Source organism: Vicugna pacos, chromosome 18, assembly GCF_048564905.1.
Source record: "Vicugna pacos chromosome 18, VicPac4, whole genome shotgun sequence".
In the NCBI taxonomy this organism is placed as follows: Eukaryota; Metazoa; Chordata; class Mammalia; order Artiodactyla; family Camelidae; genus Vicugna; species Vicugna pacos.
Genome location: NC_133004.1, coordinates 19,786,593 through 19,808,625, shown reverse-complemented (window position 1 = coordinate 19,808,625; position 22,033 = coordinate 19,786,593). Strand labels below are relative to the sequence as shown.

The 22,033-nt window shown below is 61.5% G+C and overlaps 2 protein-coding genes across 2 annotated transcripts; one reads left to right on the top strand and one right to left on the bottom strand.

Annotated features, from left to right (window-relative positions):
- The first annotated feature begins 45 nt into the window (after positions 1 to 45).
- On the top strand, positions 46 to 2,695 carry TSR3 (TSR3 ribosome maturation factor). Its single transcript, XM_006204250.4, has 6 exons — positions 46 to 218; positions 319 to 538; positions 927 to 1,120; positions 1,599 to 1,775; positions 1,949 to 2,012; positions 2,297 to 2,695. Exons 1-6 carry the CDS (start codon positions 107 to 109, stop codon positions 2,481 to 2,483), a joined length of 954 nt encoding a protein of 317 aa, XP_006204312.1. The 5' UTR covers positions 46 to 106; the 3' UTR covers positions 2,484 to 2,695.
- Positions 2,481 to 17,258, bottom strand: BAIAP3 (BAI1 associated protein 3). Its single transcript, XM_072942360.1, has 34 exons — positions 17,122 to 17,258; positions 12,172 to 12,315; positions 11,830 to 11,917; positions 11,577 to 11,657; positions 11,106 to 11,213; positions 10,573 to 10,632; positions 10,366 to 10,432; positions 10,061 to 10,256; positions 9,785 to 9,829; positions 9,581 to 9,658; positions 9,385 to 9,487; positions 8,987 to 9,094; positions 8,800 to 8,895; positions 8,565 to 8,668; positions 8,263 to 8,383; positions 7,645 to 7,769; positions 7,473 to 7,563; positions 7,273 to 7,329; positions 7,081 to 7,178; positions 6,938 to 6,989; positions 6,719 to 6,849; positions 6,414 to 6,537; positions 6,193 to 6,336; positions 6,015 to 6,107; positions 5,718 to 5,909; positions 5,570 to 5,638; positions 5,398 to 5,477; positions 5,212 to 5,320; positions 4,746 to 4,817; positions 4,513 to 4,593; positions 4,310 to 4,430; positions 4,111 to 4,234; positions 3,831 to 4,036; positions 2,481 to 3,737 (listed from the first exon to the last, which is right to left on the bottom strand). The coding sequence occupies exons 2-34, from the start codon at positions 12,303 to 12,305 to the stop codon at positions 3,634 to 3,636; spliced, it is 3,462 nt and encodes a 1,153-aa protein (XP_072798461.1). The 5' UTR covers positions 12,306 to 12,315; positions 17,122 to 17,258; the 3' UTR covers positions 2,481 to 3,633.
- Positions 17,259 to 22,033: the final 4,775 nt, after the last annotated feature.

Genomic DNA, 22,033 nt, shown 5'->3' with positions numbered 1-22,033 from the left:
CGTGGTCACGTGAGCGCGACAGTCACGCGCGCGCCGGAACCGGAAGTTGCGTACAGCGCTTGCGCAGGTGTGCGGCCCGGGTGCTGCCTGAAACCCTGCTCCCGCTATGGGCCGACGGAGAGCATCGCGCGGGCCAGGGGCCGAAGGCGGCCGCACTCGGCGCCCTGCGGGCCGCTCTTTGGAGGCCTTCGCCGAGGAGGTGGGCGCCGCGCTGCGCGGTGAGTGGGGAGTAATCGGGAGTGGTGCCGGGGGTCGCAGGCCCAGGACTAGGCCAAGAAGCCGCACCTGAAGCCAGGTTCCCTTCTCTGCCCCGTGCAGCAACCGTGGAGTCAGAGGCAGCCGAGGCCGAGGGCGACCCGCGTCTGGCGCGGCTACCCGTCGCACTAGCCATGTGGGAGCTGGGCCACTGCGACCCCCGGCGCTGCACTGGCCGTAAGCTGGCCCGCCTGGGACTGGTACGCTGCTTGCGCCTGGGCCACAGGTTCGGCGGCCTCGTGCTCAGCCCAGTTGCTTCCCAGTACGTGTCCCCCGCAGACAGGTAGGTGGGAGAGGACAGGGTTGGGGTAGGAAGTGGGCGGGGTGTCTCCCTGGACTCTCTCGTCTTAGTAAGCCCTTGACTCTGGCGCGTCCTTACTTTCAGGTCTCACCTACTTGTATTGATGTGTCCAGTTTGCCCCCATTGCCTAGCACAGAGCTCAGGATGTAGAAGGCTTAAACAGACGTTTGTTGAGTAAATGAGCCTTCTCAGGGAACAGCCACACCCACAATTCTAGTTCAAAAACTTGACCCATGAGGCTCCTTGGGGGTGTTCGGGGTGGAGGAATGATGTTCCTGTATCCCCAGTGAGGCTAGTATCCAAGGACATATCTGCCCTGGGACTAGCACCAGGTTGACCCCAGAAACTAGCCCTACACGGATCTTGGCAGACAGTTGGTGGCAGAGTCTGGGGTCGCCGTCATTGATTGCTCCTGGGCCAGGCTGGACGAAACACCGTTTGGGAAGATGCGGGGGAGCCATTTGCGGCTCCTGCCCCACCTGGTGGCCGCCAACCCTGTGAACTACGGCCGGCCCTGCAGGCTGTCCTGTGTGGAGGCCTTTGCTGCCACCTTCTGCATCCTGGGTGAGTTTGGGGCCTGGCAACCTGGGGGTCTGGCTGTGCTCCTGGCAGTGTGTTTTCTGTTGCAAGTCCCAGGAGGAGCATGATGATGTGCAGGGAGGTGGTCAAATGGACCAGCCAGGGTTTCATCCCAGGACCCACTTGGAGTCCTCACCCTGTGAGGCTGAGGTGGAGGCAGAACAGCTGGCCTACTAGCACTGGTGTTTGGCCCTCGTTGTCTTGCCACCACTGCCGATAGCCCTTTGTTAACACATCTCCAGAGAATTTATGGTCCATGTGGAGGCCCAGCTTGGTGGCCCTGTAAGACTTCCTGGGGGACTTAGTGGGCTACAGAGGCAGAGGCCAGCGAGTGGGCATGGGTCTGGCTGGTGGGGTGTTGTCTTGAGGGATTTTTATGTCCTGAGACAGCAGCAGCCTAGCAGCCAGGGTGATAAAAGAGGAATTTCCACATCCGTGGAATCCCTCTTTCTTGCACCAACAGGCTTCTCAGACCTTGCTGTCATCTTGCTAAGGAAGTTCAAGTGGGGTAAGGGCTTCCTAGACCTGAACCGCCAGCTCCTGGACAAGTACGCAGCCTGCAGTGGCCCAGAGGAAGTGCTGCAAGCAGAGCAGGAGTTCCTGGCCCACGCCAAGGAGCACCCTGAGGAGGAAGACATCGGTGAGGCCTGGCATGGACACAAGCCCCCCGGGTGGGAGCCGGGGCCCTCTACGGCTGCCACCTCCTTTGAGAAGCCCATGGTTTGGGTGCCCTTCCTGCCACAGCTTGTAGGACACATGGCTCTGCTCTCAGCTCACCTATAGGTCACTTTCCTCTTTGATTCCTTGGCTCAGATCCCTTTGACGTGGATTCAGGGCGGGAGTGTGCAAACCCTAACAGGCCCGTGGCTGGCACCTGGTAGGTCCTCAGACTTCCCAGTTTCATGACAGCTCAGACCCAGGGCTCCACTCTGCCTTTGGCCTCAGCCCCTGCTGCCGGGTGTGGGTGGGGGGGTGTCCTTAAACACCACCAGGATTCTTTTCTGACTGCTGAAAAGGGAGGGTGGACGTCCCCCTGGAGAGGTTTTGGTTTTGAGGGTACAGGGAGTAGGAGGAATCTGATTTCAGCTTGGAGGCTTTGGTGGGTGAGTTAGAGGAGGGGGTCACCTCAAACTGGCCAGTGAGCACACCCCTCCCTCCCAGGCTACCGACAGATGGTACTCGCAGTGATAGTGAAGATGAGTCTGAGGAACTTGGGCCTGACCCCAAGGACGGGAGAGACAGTAGCAGCAGTAGCTGCTCTGAAGAGGAAGAGACTCCAGAGCAAGGGACTGAGGCCAGGGTCCCCACTGAGCTTTGGAAAGGAATCAAGAAACGGCAGAGGGACTGAAAGTTGCAGACATCTATTTTTGGAGCAGAGTGACAAGGGGATCTGGATACAGCAGCAGAACTGATGAGAACTCACACAGGCCTGGTAACCTTGGCCCCCTGCATCTGCCAGCAGGACTGGACCCTGCCCAGGTTCTCTCCCAGCACTTTTAACACAGCCTTGCTCTGGGTCCTGCCTCAGAGCACTCCCAATGAAGCTGCAAGCCAAGGACACCCCAGTGTGAGCCTCTGTTTCTTTCCACTTGGCTGGGGGGGTTCAACCAGACCCTCAGGTTCTAGTGAGGCAGACCCTGCCGAGAAGGGGATGGGGCTGGAGAGTAGGACTTGTGTGGGTACCCGTGCATACATGAAAGGAGAAGTTGGACAGTTAAGACAGTTGGCACAGAGCCCCTTACACAGACCCACCAGCCTCCTGAGACCCTCTCCTGGGCCTATGAGCTAGGTGGGGACTGGGCACCTATACAGCTCTTGGGCAAACCTTCCTCCATATGCCATCTAAGATGGAGAACCCTGTAGCCGGAGAGTATGAGGACACTGCAGATGCTCACCCTCTCTCTCCAAAGCTTGGGTTGTCCAGTTTGGAAATCCAGGCCTTCCTGCCTCTCTGCCTAGTGAGGCCTTTTCCCAGCCCACTCCCACACCACCCCCCAGGAGACAGAGGTAGATCTTCCTCTAGGACAAACTTCTCCACTGTGTCACTGGTGATATTTGAGGGTGGACTATTCTTTGTTGGAGTGTTCATTGCAGGATGTCAAGCAGCATTCCTGGCCTCTACCCACTGGTGCCAGTAGCACCACCTTCAACACTTCCTGCTTGTGACTGACCACCAAAAATGTCCCCAGGGACCACCTGGGGGGCAAGGCCACCCCACTGAGAACCCTGTTCTCTCTACTAGGGTTGCGGAGGGCAGCTGCTGGCCAGGCCCTGCCCAAGCTTCCCAGATCCAGAGTGGGGTGGGGCTTACTGGGCATACAGGGTTCACAGCACATGCCACAAGGCCAGGGCAGATAGGAGCTGGGGAGTCCAGTCACAGTGTGCACACCATGAAGCAGGGGAGGGTCCTCCGCAAGCCCTGGCTGCACAGAGCTGACCACAGAGTGACAGGACATCACGGGGACTTGGGGAGGGTCTGGGCTAACGGCCGCAGCGGCTCAGGGATCCGCTTCCATGTACTTCTCCAGCTCCTTGAGTCTTTTGACAAACTCCTGCGCCTCCTTGTTGGTGCGGCCCTCTAGCATCCTAAGCGCTGACTTCACTGCGGGCAGGTGAGAGGGCCGGGCCGGTGTCAGGTCCCACCAGCCCTGCCCCACTCCGCCCCCACCCCCGCCCAGCCCTGCCCCTGGCTCACCCTGGGCTCTGGGCCGGCGCAGGTGCAGGGTGATCGGCTGCCCGGCCCTCGCGCTCCCTCCAACCTGGGGCCTTGCGACGCCGCCAATGCTGCCCAGGCCCAGGGCCGCCTCGCCCGCGAAGTCGTTGGTGGACAGCCAGTCGTGGTCCATGACGGTGAATAGCACACAGGCGCCACGGCGGCGGCACGCCTCCGCTGGCACGGAGCTGCAAGGGAGGAGGGTCGTCACCTGTAGTCCTGCTTCCCGCTCGGGGTAGGCAGGGTGGGGAGGGACACTCACAAGTAGAAGAGCTCGTCGTACACGGGATGCAGCGTCCGGCTCTTGACTTGGGTCCTCTGGCTGCGGACCAGTGGGAAGAGGTGCGGTGGGCCCAGCTCCACGATGACGAAGGGGTCACTGAGGCCTAGGAACACAGCTGTAAGCGGGCCCCGCCCGGCTGGCCCCGCCCCTCCCGCCCTGCCCCACCCCTCGCCCGCACCATTGGCGTCCAGGGGTAGCAGGTCAGCCGCGTGCAGCACCTCCACCGCCAGCCGCTGCTCGGCTGCCTCGTAGTGGCAGCGGACGCTGAGACGCCCAAACCGGTTCTGCTCCAGAGATCTCTGTGGAAAGGCCAGGGGGCTGGTGAGCGGAGCTCGGTGACTCCCGGGGCGGGGCCTCGTGCCTGCGCCTGGGCCGCACTACCTGTTTGAGCTTGTCCAAGTAGTACTGCTCGATGCACTCCCTCGTGGAGCACTGGTGCAGGCGCAGCTCCTCCTCCAGCCTCTGCAGGAAGGAGGCGGGCGCTGGGTGACGCGGCAGCACAGTGCTGCTCCTCACGCCCCATTTCACGCATGGGGGTGGCTGAACTCAAACTCCGGTCCCTGATGTCCACACCTCCCCCTTCCTCTCTCAGAGGCCCCAGGGCCAGGCCTCACCTTGTAGCTTCCGTCTCTCAGGCTTTCCAAGGGCAGACCCTGGCCCTCAGCGTGGAAAAAGTTGACCAGGGCCTGAGGTGGAGCAAGAAGGGAGAGATGTCAGACACGGTGGGTGCTGGGGACCAAGGTGGTAAACGGAGCCTTGAGCAGCACCTGGCTCGGGCTCTCAGGAACCCAGGACAGAGCCACTCACACCTGGGGTGCATCAGAAGCCCCCAGGAAGCCTGGGAAAATGCCAGTGCCTGGAGCCAGGTAGCTGTCATAACAGGTATGCCAGGTGCTGCTGACAGAGGTTGGTTGCAGGGTAGGAAACATTGCCCTGGTGGATTCCCAGAGGAGGCGCTGTCCTGGATGGGAAGGCCTGGCTTCCCAGCAGGGGGCAGCAGGGCACAGCAGTGCCGTGGGGCAGCTCAGCAGCCTTGTCGCTCAGGACCAGCAGGGGCGTGGGGAGGACTAGCGGCCCTACCTCTAGTGTGAAGTGGAATCGCCCATAGAAGTCAGCAGACACGTCACGGTTTGCCCCCAGGGCCTGCAGAATGGCCTGGAGGAGCAGCTCCCAGAGGGCCTCCAGCACCCTGCAGGGGCACAGCAGGGGTGACCAGACCCTGGGCTGCCCTGGACCAGGCCCTGCCCCATCTGCCCTGGACCATACCTGTTCAGGTTCTCCTTCACCAGCGAGGCATTCAGCAGAGCCAGCTTCTCATCCAGGTACTTCAGGAGTGGGGCCACAGCCTGCGGGCAGGGGCCTCAGGCCTGAGTCTCGGCCCCCACCCCACACATGCATTCCCAGCTGCGCCCAAGCCCTCACCTGGTGGGGCACTCACCTCGTCATTCTGGATGGAGTCAGGTGAGAGGCTGATGTGCTGCACGTACTTCCTGATGTCACCCACCATCTGAGGGAGGGCCACACTCAGCACGGAGAAGGGGTGTGGGGAGGGGGCAGCTGATGTCTGTCCCATGGTCCTTGCATACCTTGGAGGTCAGGTGTGCCGTCACAGTGCGGGCCTCCCGCTGCAGGTCCTCATCCAGGGCCTGCGTGCAGCTGAGCAGGGGGCGTGGGAGCGCTCCCTCAAGCCCTGCAGCCCCCTCCGACCAGGCCAGTCCTCGCAGCGCCTGGCCCGCAGCCTTGCGCAAGAGCTCCACGTCATTGAGGACCACGCAGAGCTGAGAAGGTGTGCCAGACAGACGTGGGCTGGCAGTTGTGTGGTGGCCCCACCGGGCCTCCTGTCCCCCCACAACCACTGCCCACCTGTCTGCCCCCCAGCTCACCGCCTCGCTCACTGCCTCGCCTGCAGCCCCAGGCTGAGAGTCCACCTTCTTCCGCAGCAGGTCTGTGTAGAAGAGGGCGGCTTCACACAGGTCCTGGGGTGGGAGATGGGGGCTCACGAACTGTCCTTTGGACATGCCCCTCCAGACCCCAATCACTTCCTGATCCATAGTTCCCCACCTGGCTGAGCTGGGTACCCAACCCCTGGGCCTGGACAGGGTCAGGCCATGCCAGGCGGGCCCACAGCTCCTGGATGTGGCTGAAGCAGAGGCTCGCAGTGGCCGCGGAGCTGCTGTGCTTAGAGGAGGCATCCGTGGGCTCCAGCTAGGAAGCAGGAGGGGGCCTGGGTTAGAGGGGTACCCCAGTGGAGCCACAACCCTCAGGCCTGGGTGCTCACTCACAGTGTCCACATCCACAGCTCCCTGAAGCCTCCACTTGGCCTGGTCCCGCAGCACCTGCAGCCAAAGCTTCACAGCGGGCAGGAATGGGGCGTGGATGCCAGCCAGGGCGAGGGAGCGGCTGTCTCTGCAGTGGGAGGCCAGTCAGAGTTCTCCCTGACCCAGACACCTTGAGCTAACATATCACAGGCTCCCAGCCTAAGAAGGCACTGGGGAGAGCCTCCTGCACAGAACCCTTGGCCTCCTGTCCCAGAGCCCTCCCAGAGAAGATGGGTGGGGGAAGGCTAGGGTGAGGGCAGGAGACCCACCGGCCCGGGATGCTATTCCAAAAGCGCTGGATGTCTGCCAGGGTCAGGTAGAGCTCAAAGAGCCCTGAGGCCACCTCGAGGGTCATCTTGGGGCTCAGTTCCTCCGTCAGCACCCATGCTTCTTCAGCCACCTGCTCAGGAGAGTGGAATCAGGCTGCCAGCAACAAGGAAATCAGGCTCCTTCCCAGCCAGGACCTCTTCCCTACTCCCCCTTCTCACCAGCCGCTCCAGCTGCCGGAAGGTGAGGGTGAAGAAGTCGACCTTGATGATGCTGCAAAGGACACACGTCAGACACCTGCTCGCCCTGCTCCCCAGCCTGGAAGTGCCAGGTGCAGGGGCAGCAGGACTAGCTCTGACCCCACCTGTGGAAGAGGCTGGCGTAGATGCCGTAGCAGGACTGCAGGTCTTCGTAGACAGCGTCAGCCAACTTGACCAGCCCAGCAAGGCGCTGTGGCCCTGGCTGCAAAGAAGCCCAGCACAATGACCTTCTGGCCGGCACCCACCTGCCACCCTCCTCCCCACTTCCCTGCAGCTACGCCCTCCCTGAGTCGCACCTGCTCACGAGGGCTCTGTGCATTCAGGAGCCTGTCGTACCAGTCGCGATTGCCTCTCTGCAAGGGGAGCCACCAAGGTAGCGTGGTTGGTGGGAGGGCACAAGGGCAATGAAGTGTGTGTGGTCCAGCTGGGGTCAGGGCAGCTGCAGGGCACAGGGCAGGGACTGGGTGGTTAGCCCAAACCAAGCTACCAGACACACCTTCAGGGCAGCAGCAACATCCATGTTCAGCTCCGTCTCAAAGGGGCAGATCTCAAAGGAAGGTTGGAAGAGCTGCAGCTTGCTGAGACACCTGGGCAAGGGGCCACCGGTTGACTGAGGCTGCCCCCCCCAGTCCCCTACCCCAGCCCGTGGTGCCAGCCTTTGCACCCACTTCAACAGCAGCTCCAGGCGGTAGACGGCTGTGCTGTTGGTGGCAGGAAAGTAGTCTCGGATCTGGCGCAGCAGTTGAAGCCCAAACTCAGAGAAGGCAGAGAAGCTGTCCGCCAGGCTCTCCTCCTGGAGGGACACGGCCCTTCAAAAGTGAGTGAGGCAGGGAGGGCCAGCCAGTCCCCCCAGGCTCTGCCCTGAAGAGCACCCTCCCTGCGGTGACTTCCAACCCCATGTGCCTCCTTCTGCTGGCCTTTCCAACCCCAGCTTCCACAGCTCCCCCTGGAGGCACAGATGCCCTCAGGGCCTTTGAACCACCGAAGTTCTTTCTGCTCCAGTCCTGAGAGCTGGCCCTGTCCCTCCGTTCCTCCCGGGTCTGAAGCAGCATGGCTCCCATCCCGCGGAACTCCATTTCAGTATCGCACATCCCCATGCTGGTACCGCCCAGCACTTGCTCTCCTAGATCATGCAGTCTGTCCATTTGTGTTCAATTCCCTTATGCCCCCGCAGGCTGTGCACCCCACAGGAGCAGGACTCTGGCCTTCCCTTTGTGCCCCACCCCAAACGGCCCCACAGCACACCATCTAGGAACAGCATTTTCAGCCCACGTGGCCGAGCCCACCTGCTCCTGCGGCAGCGAGGCCGCCTCCTCCCAGTGTGCCTGCATGTCCTCCAGCAGCCCCAGCAGGTAGCCGTAGTCCAGAGTGCAGGTCTGATGGTGGCGGCTGCTAACCTGCCAATGCCTGCCGGGCCCGTCCCAAGATCAGGGCAGCCGCATCGGACCCCGCCCCCCGAGGGACCCCGCGCCTCCCAACTCACTGCACAGCCCCTTCCCGGGCCCCGCCCCTTTCCGCGCCCTGCCCATTCACGTGCAGTTCCGCCCATCGAGGCCCCGCCCCTCGCTTCGCGGCCACGCCCACTCACAGCACCGCCAGCTGCAGCGCCGACAGGTTGCTCTGAGCGCCGTGCAGGCAGAGAACGGTGGCAGCAGGCCCGCTAAGCTCACCGCGCCAGCTGCTCGAGTTGGGCTAGGGGGCGGGCTGGGCGTGGGTGGAGGCGGGAGACCCCCACTCCCTCTCGGTCTCCAGCCTCCCCAGCTCGCCCTCCCCACGCCGCGCCGGCCGCGCCGGCCGCCCCGGGGTCCAGAGGGCGGCGCTACCTCCTCGGCTCGGTGCTCGAACTGTAGCAGACGGCTGAGCAACAGCAGGTAGGACTGGAAGCCCGACCGCCCGCGCTGGCTCATGCTCGTGTCCCTCTGGAACGCATGGTCCATCAGTCACCAGCCCTGCCCGAGCCGGTGGGCTGGGGTGCAGGGCTGCAGGGCGGAGGCCCCCTTTGGCTCCCACCTGTGTGGTGATCAGCTTGAGGACCAGCTGGCAGTCTCCTTGCACGCGGGAGGCGCTGGAACGCGGTTCCAGCTTGAACCAGCGATCTTCACCAGCCACCGGCACTTCCTGGGGGAAACGGGGTCAGACTGACCATTCTGCCTCCCTCTTCCTCCCACACAGACTATCTCTGGGATCTGGGGGAGAACACAGTCCTCCACTTCCCACTCAGCACGGGTGACCAGCACACAGTGAGTGCTCAGGGGTGCCTGGACACAAGAGGCTCCAGGAGGCTGTCCTACCCACACCCCTCTACTGAACGGTGCCCCCATCCTGAAAAGGATGGAAAACTCTTGGGGGATCCCAGGGCAGAATCACCAGCAGTATCCCAGGAAGGTGGGGCATCCACACCCACTCACTCGGATGGGGATGTTGAGACACCCCAGGAAGTCATCAGTGTGGTCCTCCGTGGGCCCTGCTGTCCCATTTGCACGGGCAGACTTGACAATCTGTTTGAAATACCTACACACAGCAGGGTGGGTGTCACACCACCCACTGATCCCAAGGCCCAGCTATGAGCAGAGTCTGGGGGCACAAGTGTCCCACCGGCCATACCTGCCCATGCCCTTCAGACCGATGACTTCATTCAACTTCCTGCAGGCTTCTACCAGGGACACGTCATCATCATGATCCCTGGAGGCAGGGCAAGTCAGGGGACCTGCTTGTCTGAAGCCTAGCCTGGCTTTGACTGCCCCCTCCCACTGCCTCCTGACCAGAGGTGCCCACATCCCCTGCCCTGCAGGACACAGGGGCCTATACCAGATGTCCAGGTGCAGCTGGTCTGTGCTGACATCCTCGATCTCACTATAAGGAGAAGAGAGAAATGCTCATGAGGGTCCGGGGTGATCTTGTACCCAGGGCTGGGGCAGGAAGAGTTTCTGAGCCTCAGTTTCCTCTTCAGGAAAGTGGGCATAGGACCACCAGCCTCGGTGCCCTCAGCAGTCACAGCTGCCTGCATGCATCCCCTGGCCCAGCTTTGCACTGCGGCAGATCCCGCCTGACCACCCTGCCACCCAGATAGGCAAGGGGCCTTACAAGAGGAAGTGCTCGTTCCACACGGGGTTCAGGGTGCTGCTCTTGACCTCAGTGACCTGGATGCACTTGGCCGGCAGTGGGCCACCACGCTTGCTGCCTTTGCGGAAGCTGAAGCGCTGCTCCTTTTGTGGGCCTGGCTCCCGCGGTGCACCCGAGGCCGGCAGGATGCCCAGCATGCAGTACGGGTCACTGAAGCCTGGGACAGGGTGGGTGCCTAAGCCCCTGTCCCCTGACCCCAGGTGCCCCCTCTACCCCATGACCTTCAGCCCTGGGCCCGGCCAAGGTCCCAGCCAGCCCCCACTCACCGTTGGGGTCTTTGGCCAGCAGGTTCTTGGCACGCATGACGGAGACTTTCAGGGCATATGTAGGGGCCTGCAGGTGAGGGGATGCTGAGGGTCTCTCAGAGCTCAGTGTGGACCAGACACAGCCAGGTTCCATTCCCCTTCACCCCCAAGTCCCTACACACGACGACCTCACTGGCTGGAATCTGCCCAGGCAGGTGGCAGCCTCACCTTGGCCTTCTTCACACGCTCCATGGCCTCTGCATGCTCCTCGGGGCTGGTGCCAAACACCTGTGGAGGAGGGGCAGGTGTGAGAGCCCAGGTACCCACAAAGCCAGGCTGACCATGGTCCTGGGGGCCTCACGTGGTTGGGGGAGCACACACAGGTGAGGAAGAATGGTGTATCTATCCACAAGTTGGTTTGTCTTTTCTACCTTTTTCTGAGTGTGTCAGTCCATCCTTCTTTGTCCTACATCTGTCTTCCAGTCTTTTCTGGTGGTGTTTGTATCTGTCTCTGAGTCCATCTGTCCGTTTTTGTGTTTTCCTGCTTGAATGTGTCTGTGTGTCTATCACTCTGTCCTTCGGAGCACAGCTGTCAGCCTGTGTGTGCCTGCCTGCACGTGTGTGTATGTTGTGTATGTGGGGAAAATTGGTGTGTGTTGTTCAAATGATGATGACATCGGCAGGTGGGGAAGAGGGTCCCAATCCTCCCCAGAGATGGGTGGGGCCAGGTCAGCAGGGTGGGCGGGGCTAACAGGGTTCACCTGCTGAAGGTAGCCCAGTAGGGCCTCCTGGTCGTACACCTGGTCAGGGCCCATGGTCCCTGCGCGGTAAAGGACCGTGTACAAGGCTTCCTCGTAGAGCATCTCCACCTGCAGTTGGGGTGGGAAGCACGTCCTGAGGCCTAGCCACCCAGTCCCTGTATCCTCTCAGCCCCAGGACCTGAGTCCTGGCCACAGGGGATCTCAGGCTCCTCGGGTCCACCCTGTGTGCCTAGCCTCCAGCCCTCAGCAGCTCCACCTACTGGAGGAGGTCCCAGTCCCTGTCTCTGTGCCTTTACACCTGCCAGGCCCTCCCCTGGGGGCCCCTCCTCACCCCTGACCTCTGCTTGCTATCAAGGGGAGGTCTGGCCCGCCCACCCCTCCCACCTTTGTGTCCACCTGTCCCCAGACTCTGGGCTGGCATGCAGAGGTGCTTACAGCCCCTCCCTGGGGCCAGACCCCTGTCCCCCTTACCTCCTCTTGGGTCAGGGCTCTCAGACCACGGCTGGGGTCCACGGGCTCTGTGGGGGCTGGTGAGCTGCTGCGCAAGAGGACCTGTGAGGGGGCGCAGGGTAAGGGCCTCGGTGGGTGGGGATCCTGGCTGTAATCAGCCCCCAGGCTCCTGGGGCCAGCTGGTGGGGGAGCGCTTGAGGGAAGGGGGGAGTCAAGGGTGGAGGCCAGATAGGGCGCCCCCATGCTGGGCAGCAGTGCCTTCATCTGTCCTCACCTCGGGGCATGGCAGGCCCTGTCTGCCTTCCCCCTTCTTGAGGATGAGGCGCATCTGGGCGAAGAACTCCACACCATCTCCGGGTTTCCTGCCAAGAAGGGCCAGGCTGGGAGTTAGCTTCAGCTCACAGCACATGCTGGCCCCTATGACCCAGGGAGATTCGCCGGGTCCTTGCCTGTCTAGGGGCCCAGGGTGATGAACCCAGTGCCTCCCATGGCCTTGGGTTCACACCTTCCTGGGCTCCCCTGAGGGGCCATACTGGGCAGCTGGTGTGTGAGGTCCATTGAAGGAAGGGAGGCCAGATGGCTGTGACCATGTGGGAGAGGGCCGTGGGGCACCCACCAGGCCCCGGTGGCGGCGGGCTCCTGTGCTTCGACACTGGTGCTCCCCGGCTCCTCCTCAGTCCTCCGGCGGAAGGAAGGGCACACCTGCACCTGCCTGAGCACGCTGCTCTTGATCTCCAGCAAAGTGGACATGGTGGGCAGCCTGCGGGCAGAGAGCATAGTCATGGCCTCCAGTCTGCCCATATGTTGGTTTGCTCACTGGCATTGCCTTACCGTCCCCCAGAATCACATCAGATGCCACATTGAGCAGTTGCTGAATTAGCCAAAACTCAGCAGAAGCTCCGTTCCTGGCAGTTGGGAACAGACTCCTGATTAGAGCACCATGGGGGCAGGTGGCACTTTTAGGGGAGTGGTGGCTGATGGAGGGCATCTGATACCATCAAGGCCACCCAAGGCAGGGGTAAGGAGAGCAGAGGCCCAGGACTGTGCTGAGCACCCAGGGGCCCAGGTGATCTGAGGCAAGTCTCTCGGTCTCTCTAAGGCTTTGTGTCTCCATCTGCAAAACAAGAGATGCCTCCAAGGTGGCTTTGGGCATGCAATGAGGCTGTTGAGAGGTGATGGCAGTGCCCAGCGGAGGAGTCTGTGCTCCATCACTGGGAGCTCCTGAATTTCACTGAGAAGGTGGGGCGAGTTCTGCCACCCCTACCCATGCAGGGCTGGGACTCCCTAGCTGTTCCCTTGGGGTCTGAGGACAACATGACAGGGTGTGCCTGTTCTCATGGGAGCTTTGCTGGGGGGGACAGAGATGTGGGGGAGTGAAGCCCAACTCATGCAGACCCCATGGCCCACTTTGGGGCCAGGGCAGACAAAGGCCCTACAGGGGGCTAAACTCTCCCCAGGATGCCTGGAGTCCCCATCCTGCAGAGGAACCCAGTGGCACGGCCCCTGGAGCTGTGGCCTCCAAGTCCAGGGCCTTCCCTGCAACTGGGCCTTTACCCCATGTAGCCAGGATGAACAGGAGGGGCCACTGGGGGGTCCTCAATGCCCCATCCTCACCCCGTGGACTACCTGCTGGAGCACAGCCTGCTCCCCCTTCTGGGAAGTGTGGGGCATGGAGCCACAGTCCCTGATTCTTCTCTTGCCTAGTTTAAGTGCCCGCATTGCCATGGCAACCAAGCCACCATGCAGCATCCTGCTTGGGTAGCCCAGATGCTCTGGAACAGAGAGGAGTCCTCCATTGAGGGAGGAATAGGTCTGGGCTTGGCAGCCCCCTGCCCCTGCATCCCCTGAAGCCAGCTAAGTCCTGGTCATTCTGCTCTGTGTACCTGTATGTGTGGGGGCAGGGCTCAGACTGAGCAAGACTGTAGCCCTGGGAGGGGCTGCAGCCCATGACCCCAGAAGTGGGCACCTCTGAGCAATGGGGAAGACCTTCCTGTCCAGGTGGCAGGGCCCTGGGATGCCTCTGAGGACTGAGGGTCTCTCACAGCTGTCTCCAGTCTTCCCTGGCCCAGCACACTGTCACACCTGCATACCTCCCCTGGGGGCTCACTGTCTCCTGCAGACCACGGCAGGGAGGGCAGGATGACAGCTAAGCCACCAAGGGCCCTTGAGCCACCTCTTCCATTGCACCACCCAGCCCAGGTACCCACCTCTCCCCTGAGTCAGGCAACAACCTGCCCTGGGCACTGCTCCTTGGATCCCCAGAGTAGTCTCCTTGTCCCCCCATTGAAAATCATCAGGGCAAAGTGAAGACCCTCCCCCCTGGCCAGGATACCTTGGCCGCTGGGTGACACCCCTCAGGCTCCCTGCACTAGGCTTGCTGACCTCTGTGTGCAGGACACACAGTGCTCCCCTCTGCCCACCTGGGGCCTTCCCACTTGTGTCTGGGCCCTCTCCTTGTGGATGCTCACTCGTCTGTGTCAGCCGGAGCAGGAGGCACTGTCATTTCCATTTGACAAAAGAGGAAATGGGGACCCAGCCAGATCCAGCTGTACTCGCCCCGATCTCACAGGCACTTAGAAGTGGGAAAGCCAAGTCAGACCTGCCCCTGCCCTGTGTGCCCAGGTCAGCTTGCCCGCTGCTCAAGAAACCCGCCTGTGTTCGTGCAAGTCTCCATTTGACTTGTCTTTGTCTCTTCCTTAGAATCTTACTCTCCGCTGGGAGAGCTGGGGCCCTGGCACACCTGGCACCTCAGGGGTCCTAAATAGACTTCTTGAGCAAATCAGGTCTGCATCTCAGTCTACATCCAGAATGGCTGTCCCTGGTCACCAGGCGCAGGCAACATCTCATCCTGCTCCCTGTTCCTCCAACCCCAGACCTGTGGAGCTCGGAGGACACTGGGCTCAGAGGGCCTCATCTGGCCAGACCCAAGAGCTGGGAACAGGGAGGGCAGGTGGCTCGGCCCTTACGGGGACAGTGCTTCAGGGTTTCCCCTCACACCTGCCAGTGCTTATCCCTAAGAGCCTCCCCAAAAGATGGGGGCTCAGTAGCTTGGGCCTATGCCTTCCTGAGCTGTTGCCTTATAGCCAGCCATGAGGTCCCCAGGGGGCCAGGCATCATGAGAGGAAGAGGCTGCCCTCGCACTGCCCCCAAAAGCTAGGGAGCAGCCGCTGCTTGAGCTGTTGCCAGGGCAACCGCCAGCTGCGTTTGCGTCTGACAGGGGCTCCTGGGGCACACGGTCCCAGAGACAAAGATGACGCAGGAGCCAAGTGGCCTGAGCTGCAGGGTGGGGGGCTGTCTCCATGAGAACACAATGATCCAGGCGAGGAGAGCCATATCCCCTGATAATCCTCAGACCAGCCCTGGAGAGGGGGTGCAGCTCTGTCTGCGCCCCTCACCTAGACAAGAAAACTGAGGCCCTAGGGTGAGGAACCTGCCCAAGGCCACAGAGCCAGCAGGCGACCTGGGATGGAGCCAGGGTTTCCCTGGCTCTGGTGTCCAAGCGCTAAGCTCTGGGCATGTCTGGAGTCCCTGAATCCAGGTGGTCTGGCCTCTCCCTCTGCTGAGCAGCCCCTCCCTGCTCCCTCCCTTAGCCCGTTGCCAGGATGGGGGCAAGAGTGGCATCTGGGTGCATGTGTCCAGGTAACCCTCTGTTCTCCTGGAAACCCTACACTGCCTGAGCAGTAATGACCTCATTGCACCCAACAGCCTGGGTCCTGGGAGCCAGCAAGCATCATGCCCAGAGCTGTAATCAACCATAGGTGTGTGGTCTACCGCCAGGAAGGGGCTCTCAGCCTACACGGGGCAGAGTGAGCTGGGTATCAGGCTGAAGGGGACACCACCCACCTCATCTGTCTAATGGGCCCCATGAGACTCCTTCCTGCACTCTTCCTGTCTCCATCCCTCCTGGATCTGGGTAGCAGCTCAGAATAGGACATGACTGCATCCTTGCTTATGTGTGGCCACCAGGTCCCATATGCCCAATGAACAAAGTGAGGCCTACCAAGGAGCTGACTGCCACACAGGCACCAGGGCCTAGCCGAAGTGACAGGCCCATCGTGGGGTTGAATGGGAAATGGTAATTCTGCTAAGTGGATTGATGTCACTGTCCCATTTTACAGCCTGGGGCTGGGGTGACTGGTCTGGAGCCCAGGGCTCAAAGCCAAGCTGTCTCCTGCTAGCCCACTTGGGGGCTGGAGTGGCACTGAGGCAGGTGAGTCCCTGGCAGCTGAGTGAAGTGGAGAGACAGCTCTGTCTCCCTCATCAGAGGCCCCAGTGGCCAGCCAGGGCCACTTTCAGAGCTCTGGGGCCTTCTTACTGAAATCGGTCCCCGGGGACTTAGGGGTAGGGGGTCCACCGATGTTACCCTGGGTGTGTGTGTGTGGTGGTGGGAGGGTGGCAGGATGTCTGGCCTCACCAGCTGGCCCTCCCTGCTGCGCTCTTGGTCTTCCCTTCCTGGTTCAGTCCCCACCTGGCCCCCTTCACTCTTCCTATAGGATTTCTGACTCCCATCTCTCCGAGGCCTTACTGACTCTCCATACAGTGCTCCCCTGCACACAGCGCCCCGATGCAGGTCACCTGGACTGCCCACTACACATACTGCTCCCTGGGGTCTCCTCCCGACCTGATCCCTAGGGAGGGGCCTAGGATTCTGCATTTTTAAACCAGCTCTGTAGGTGGACCTACAGCTCTGAAGCCTGAGGCCAGCTGTAAAAGGCTAGCTACATGCTTCTAGAATGAACGCATTTAAAATGAAATGCTCCCCCTTCGTTCTTCCTCCAAGGGCCCCTCTCATCCAGCCAGCTCAGCCCCCTCTTCCCTGTCTTTACTTACCTGTCCACCTCGGCGTTCCTCCCTCCCACTTCTCTCGTTTATACCCCCTCTCACCCTTCCCTCCAGTCCCTCCACTTCCCGAAGCCTCTCGCAGGAACTTGGAGGGGGGTAGTTCTCTCAGGTTGTTTCCCTCATTGGTGGGCGGTCGGTCGGGGGGCAGTTTGGAACCTTGGTGTCAATTTTTTGACCGCCCCCAGACCCCTGGAGGGATTTGGGGGAGACAAGAAGTCCTGCCAGGGCCAGTGGGAGTCAGGAGGGGCGGGGCGCTGGGGGCGTCTTCCTCCCTGGAGGGTTGGCTGGGAAACCCCGCTGAGCGTCTCTGGGGTCCTCGGCCCCGCCCCCACCTGCAGCCTCCCGCTGGGATGGGGTCCCGAGTCGGAGTAGGGGGCTGATCACCCTGAGCATCCCCGGGGCCAGCAGGGGACGGTTGTCCTGGCGTCTCGCGATCCCCACGGTAGGGAGGTATGGCCTCCCAGCCCCTCCTGAGTGCGCACCCCGCCCCCGCCCAGTCCAGCTTCTGCGCACCGAGGGGCACAAGAGCAAAAAGCCCGAGGCCCGCTCTTTCAAGCGCACGCCGGCCTCTGTCTCCCCGGGGCCGACGACGTATCTTTGCGACCTCCTCGCGCCCCGGAGGTGGCGGCGAGCGTGGCGCGGGAGCCGGACAAGCAGCGCCCCAGTCCGTCCAGGGGGCGCCGGATCGAGTTTCGACGGCTGGGCGGAAGCCCGCGGCACTCACCGTGGGCCGGGCGGTGGGGACGCGGGGACGGGGCTCCTGTGGGCTCCGAGCTCCGCACCGACTCTGGGGACGCCCAGGCTGCGCGAGCACTTCAGCCGCGCGCGGACAACTGAGAGTCGCGGTGCCCAGGGCGGCAGCGGCAGGGGCCGGGGGTGGGACCAGGCCTGCTCGCCCCGCCCCACCGCTCTCGCCCCGCCCCTCGCGTCCCCAGTACTGCACGCCCACCCCGCTGTGCTCCGGCCGCTAGCGGCGCGGGGCAAGGATCCCTGAGCCCCAGGTGCCCGCCGGGCAGCCCCTCCCCCAAGGGACGGGGCTCGGGGCTGTCAGTCTACCCACAAGTGGATGCAAGGTGGGCAGCAGGCTCTGCTCTGCGCCAGGCCCCCCTCCCAGGGGCCCCAGGAGAGCCAGAGTCTAGGAAACCAAGTAAGAAATGTCTGGATCCGCAGCGCAGACTTTTCTGGAAGGACTGCGCAGTCAGCTCCAAAGTCGCCCTCCCAGCTCAGCGCTGTCCCCAACACCAACCTGAACTGGGCCTGGGTTTGGGAAGTCGGCCACCGCGGTCCTCCTAACCGCTCCTTTTCTCAACAGGGGACAGTCCGCACTCGGGGCGATGGTATCATCGAACGCCCACAACAATCCCAGGCTGGGCCACGTGCTGGGTCACCCAGCCTGCTGGAACACCAGCCTGGGCTGGATCCCCTCCAGTGCTCTTCCTAGCCTACTCTCTGCTCCCCTCCTCTGTATCTCCACCACCTGGACAGCTTGTAAAAACAGATGGCCGGGCTTGCCCCAGACCTGCTGATTCCAAAAGTCTGGGCTGGGGCCCCACCATCTGGGGCTCCTGCGACCACACTTGGAGAACCCTGAGGGCTGCTCAGAGGTTCTGAACTCGTCTGAGACGCACAGGGTCCTTAGAATCCTGTCCTGCCTTTGGCCGGTGCTGCTGGACCCTCAGAGCACCTTGTACTTGGGGGATCAGACTATGATCTGGAGAAGTCTGGAGGTCGTCTTTAAGGAGGGACTCCAGGCCAGGAGTAGGGGGAGCAGACAGGCCTGGAACTCACTTCAGCTCAGGCCCGGGGCAAGGACAGTTGGCTCTGGGGAGGTCAGGGGTCAGCTGAGCTGGGGTGGGGGCCAAAGTCTGGAGGATCATGGTTCCAGAACGGAGCTGCATGCAGGGAGGCAGCCCACCATGAACATCTGTGCCTTCTTCATTCCCCCGTACATAAAGGACCAGGTGGTGCTCCCCCCTTACCCCAGAATGGGGTGGACACTGCTCTGATGGGGTTACCACCTGTCTCAGTTTCTAGATCCAGACTCACATCCATGCCACTGGTGCCTGTCTAAGCAGGATGATACACAGAACCACCAGTGTTGGGGAAGACAGCACTGCAGGGTCCAGGGACAGCACTGCAGGATGGGTTCTGCTGGAAGCTCTGGCCCCAGGCTCTGCTTCCATCCTGACCCAGCACAGCCAGGCAAATGGGGGAGGGGCTGCTCAGGAAATACATCAGCTGCTTAGGACAGATGAGTCAGGTAAGCAGGGGAGAGGCCTGGGCCCTATACTACCAGCCACCCTTTGGCTTCCTTCTATAGAGGATGGGAATTGGGGTGGGGGCAGCTAATGTCCTTCCCTGGGGAGCTGGCGGGTCCTGAGCCAGGATCTTGGAGCTGATGCCCTCCACCCCTGCAGTCTTGCGTCAGGTTCTGCCAACCTGTTGGAACAAACACGGCCTGGTTGCCATGGTGATCATAATGGCTTTGGGGTGAAGAGATGAGACTCTGCAGCTGCTGTAAACAGGAAGTTAGGAGGGGCAGCTGCCAGGCGAGGGGGCCCCTGCTTGCACCCCCTCCCATGCCCTGAGGGAGCCAAGGGGGCTGGGGGCCAGTGGCATCATGTAGATGCACCAGCCCCAAGACTAACATTGGAGCCTGTTGGAGCAGAGGGCCCCTGGAGACCTCACCACCCTCTTTGGCAGGTAGGGAAACTGAGGCCCAGAGAGGGGGAAAGGCTTGTCCAGCACCACACAGCAACAGGCTGGGCCCCAAGCCCAGCCCTGGGCCTCAGTTTCCCCAGGAAAGAACAGTTCCCAGGGTCCTTCCCTCCACAAACACTTCGTGAGGAGGGAGCAATTGTCCTGCTCATGCCAACCACTTTATTCTTTCCTGACCTGTTCTGAGACTGAAGTCAGGCCGCCTGGGTCAGACCCCTGCCTTGCCACATTCCTCCACTGCCTTGGGCCTCAGTTTTCCTTATTTGTAGGCTGGAGATAGCAGCAGAGCCCACCCTTCAGCAGGTGGGTCTCAGCACTGAGCAAGCTGCAGCTCCTCTAGTCCACAGGGGATGGGAAATGGCCACTATCCTCCCAGAACCCTTTAGTGTCCTGGGGAGGGGATTTTTCCTTCAGGGACCCAGCTTTCACCTCCAAAGTTTGAAGGCATAACCTCATCCTTGTGTGATTCCACAGCCAGGAGAGGGCTGGGAGCCCGAGACCTTGCACTGAAGGCTTTACCCTGGCCCCCTGCCCCAGGCCCCTAACAGTGGTTTTGAGCTCCAGGGTCAGTGAGGGGGCGGCAAGGGGCACTCACGTGTCACTACAGGAGTTACGGCACAAGACACCCTGCCTATTGGGGTCTTGGTGGGGCCAGTGAGTTCACCCTGGGGGCTTTAGGCTGGAAAGGGTCTGGCAAGCAGGGGAGCAGCTTTTCTTCCTTAGGGCCAGAAGAGCCTCAGACTTGGAATAAACCCTCGGAATGGCTGCTGGCGGGAGTGGAGAACAGGCCGCAGAGGTGAGGGGCATCTCAGTTAGGCCAGGGCACGGACATCGGTTTTAACAACGAATGAACCGACGCCCTCCGGTGGCACCCCTTGGAATTGCAGGCACAGCCTCCTAGCAGTCAGGCTCCTCCCACCGCCCTCCCACTGCTTAGCATCTGTCCAAGGACATGGTTGGGAAAGGAGAAAAGGGAGGTGGACCACAGGGAACTCATGAACACACAGGGATTCAGGCCAGGAGACTCAGGCGAGGGTTTCTGCCTCCCCTACCCTGAGGAACTTGAGAACTACAGGAAGTTGTCCCATTGCCTGTGCTCTCCTGGGTGGTTCTGTGGCTCCAGGTGGGAGGGGGTCTGGTCTAGGTCTGGCCCCATGCCTGAGCTTCTAGGGTGCACTCACTGGAAACCCCGTGGGGGTCCTGTGGCCAGCACCTGCGCAGGTGGAGCCGGCGGTGCCAGGCCGAGTGCCTGGCCCAATGCTCTGGGGCCTCAGGCCTGAAGTTTGCGTGGGGCTGGCGGTGGGGACAGAGCAGCAGGCCCACCAGGGCTTTACAGCCCCCATGAGGCCTGCCACAGAGCTGGCAGTGGACGGAGTGCCTGCTCCTCTAGGCACATCACTCTGCACACTGGAGGCTGAGGCGCTTATCCCAGCTTGAGCTCCAGATTTCTCTCTTCAAAGGTGAGAAAGACCCCTTTGGGATAGTCACCTGTAAGAGAGCCCAGGGAGGGAAGAACCCAGGCCCAGGCCCTATGACTTCCTTTTGCTGCTTCCTCATTATTTTCTTCTAGGAGCTCAGATAAAACAGTTTTCTGACTAAGGCTGGAGACTTTGGGCCAAGTGCCAAAGCCTGTTGGGTCTGGAGAAGGCAGCGTGGGTGTGACCCAGTGCGCCAACCCCTCCATCAGGCCCACGGCCTCCACAGGCAGGGTCAGTGTCTGGAGGCCACCAGATGAGCCTCCTGGGGCCACTGTGGCAGGACACTCCCAGACTTAGCAGCAGAGTTAGCTGGGGACAGGTCTGGGCCAGCACTCCCTGGGCCCCCCCCTGCTGGAGCTGGCTTAGACCGGTTCAAGCTGGCCCAAGTCAATGCTCTGGCCCTCCAACCTGGCAACTCGTCGTCATGGCAACCTCAGACTGGAGGCTGACCATCAGCAGGGGCTGGATGTGTGCGTAGTGTAGTGGGAGGGCCTTGAGCCAACCTGTCAGGGAGCAAGGTGGCCTTGTGTGGATGCACAGGCATGAGGACACAGTGCTGTGTTGGGACAGTCTAGGGAGGCAGGGGGACCCGCAGGGAATCAGAGCCCAGCCAAGAGCCTACTTGGGCTCCGGGCACAGTGGTTCCAGGGGAGATGAGGCCCAGGGCTCCCAGCCTGTCCTGCCTGTGGTCGGGTTCCTTGGGAGGCCCCAAGGCTGACCTTGCTCTGCACCTGTGTACAGACTGGCCCAAGCCAGTCCTAGACACACCATCCCAGGGCCTGTCCAGAGTCTGAATCAAGGGCTCATGTGCACTTTGGCACCGTGAGAATGGCGTCCTGGCTCCATGAGGAGGTCCACCCCTGTGGTAAGAACAGCCCCAGCTCCCTCGGGACAACCTGTTCCAGAAGGTCAGGGAGGTGCAGGCGAGACTTGGTGACGAGGCAAGGGGTCAGCACAGGATGTGTGCCCAGGTCCAGGCCGCAGTGGCGCAGAAGGGGGATTCAACTTTGGCTCTAGGGAACATCACCCCCTGCCACTTTTGAGTCACTGGGCATCTGAGGCTGGAGGCTGAGGAGGGCAGGCAGCATGGGACAGGCCAGCCTGGCTCCTGAAGGCAGGACGGCACAGAGCAGGGGTTGGCCTGTGCAGACGGGGCAGGAAAAGGATACCCTGCAAGCGGCAGTTAGTGGAAATGTTTTAATTAGAGGATTTTTAGATACAGTGGTTCATCTATTGCCCACAATTCCTTACTAATTATTAGGCGCCTCATGCTGGGAACACACTCTCTTCCCTCACAGTAGAAACAGGATGGTCACAAGTCAGAGTTCTCATGTTACAAGAGTCACATCTTTGTTAAGCCAAGGACTGTGGCACAAAAAGGACATTTCGTTAGCCGAAGTCATGACAATTTACTAGAAACATTGATTACTTCAGAATGCT

Excerpts from the sequence above, each read along its gene's own strand:
- BAIAP3 (XM_072942360.1), bottom strand. The coding sequence starts at position 12,305 with ATGTCCACTTTGCTGGAGATCAAGAGCAGCGTGCTCAGGCAGGTGCAG. Across the intron at positions 8,384-8,564 it reads GCGCTGCAGCTGGCGGTGCT|GCATTGGCAGGTTAGCAGCC; the intron begins GTGAGTGGGCGT and ends CGGGCCCGGCAG. Across the intron at positions 5,639-5,717 it reads CGGCACACCTGACCTCCAAG|ATGGTGGGTGACATCAGGAA; the intron begins GTATGCAAGGAC and ends GCCCTCCCTCAG.
- TSR3 (XM_006204250.4), top strand. The coding sequence starts at position 107 with ATGGGCCGACGGAGAGCATCGCGCGGGCCAGGGGCCGAAGGCGGCCGC. Across the intron at positions 219-318 it reads GGTGGGCGCCGCGCTGCGCG|CAACCGTGGAGTCAGAGGCA; the intron begins GTGAGTGGGGAG and ends TGCCCCGTGCAG. Across the intron at positions 1,121-1,598 it reads TGCCACCTTCTGCATCCTGG|GCTTCTCAGACCTTGCTGTC; the intron begins GTGAGTTTGGGG and ends TTGCACCAACAG.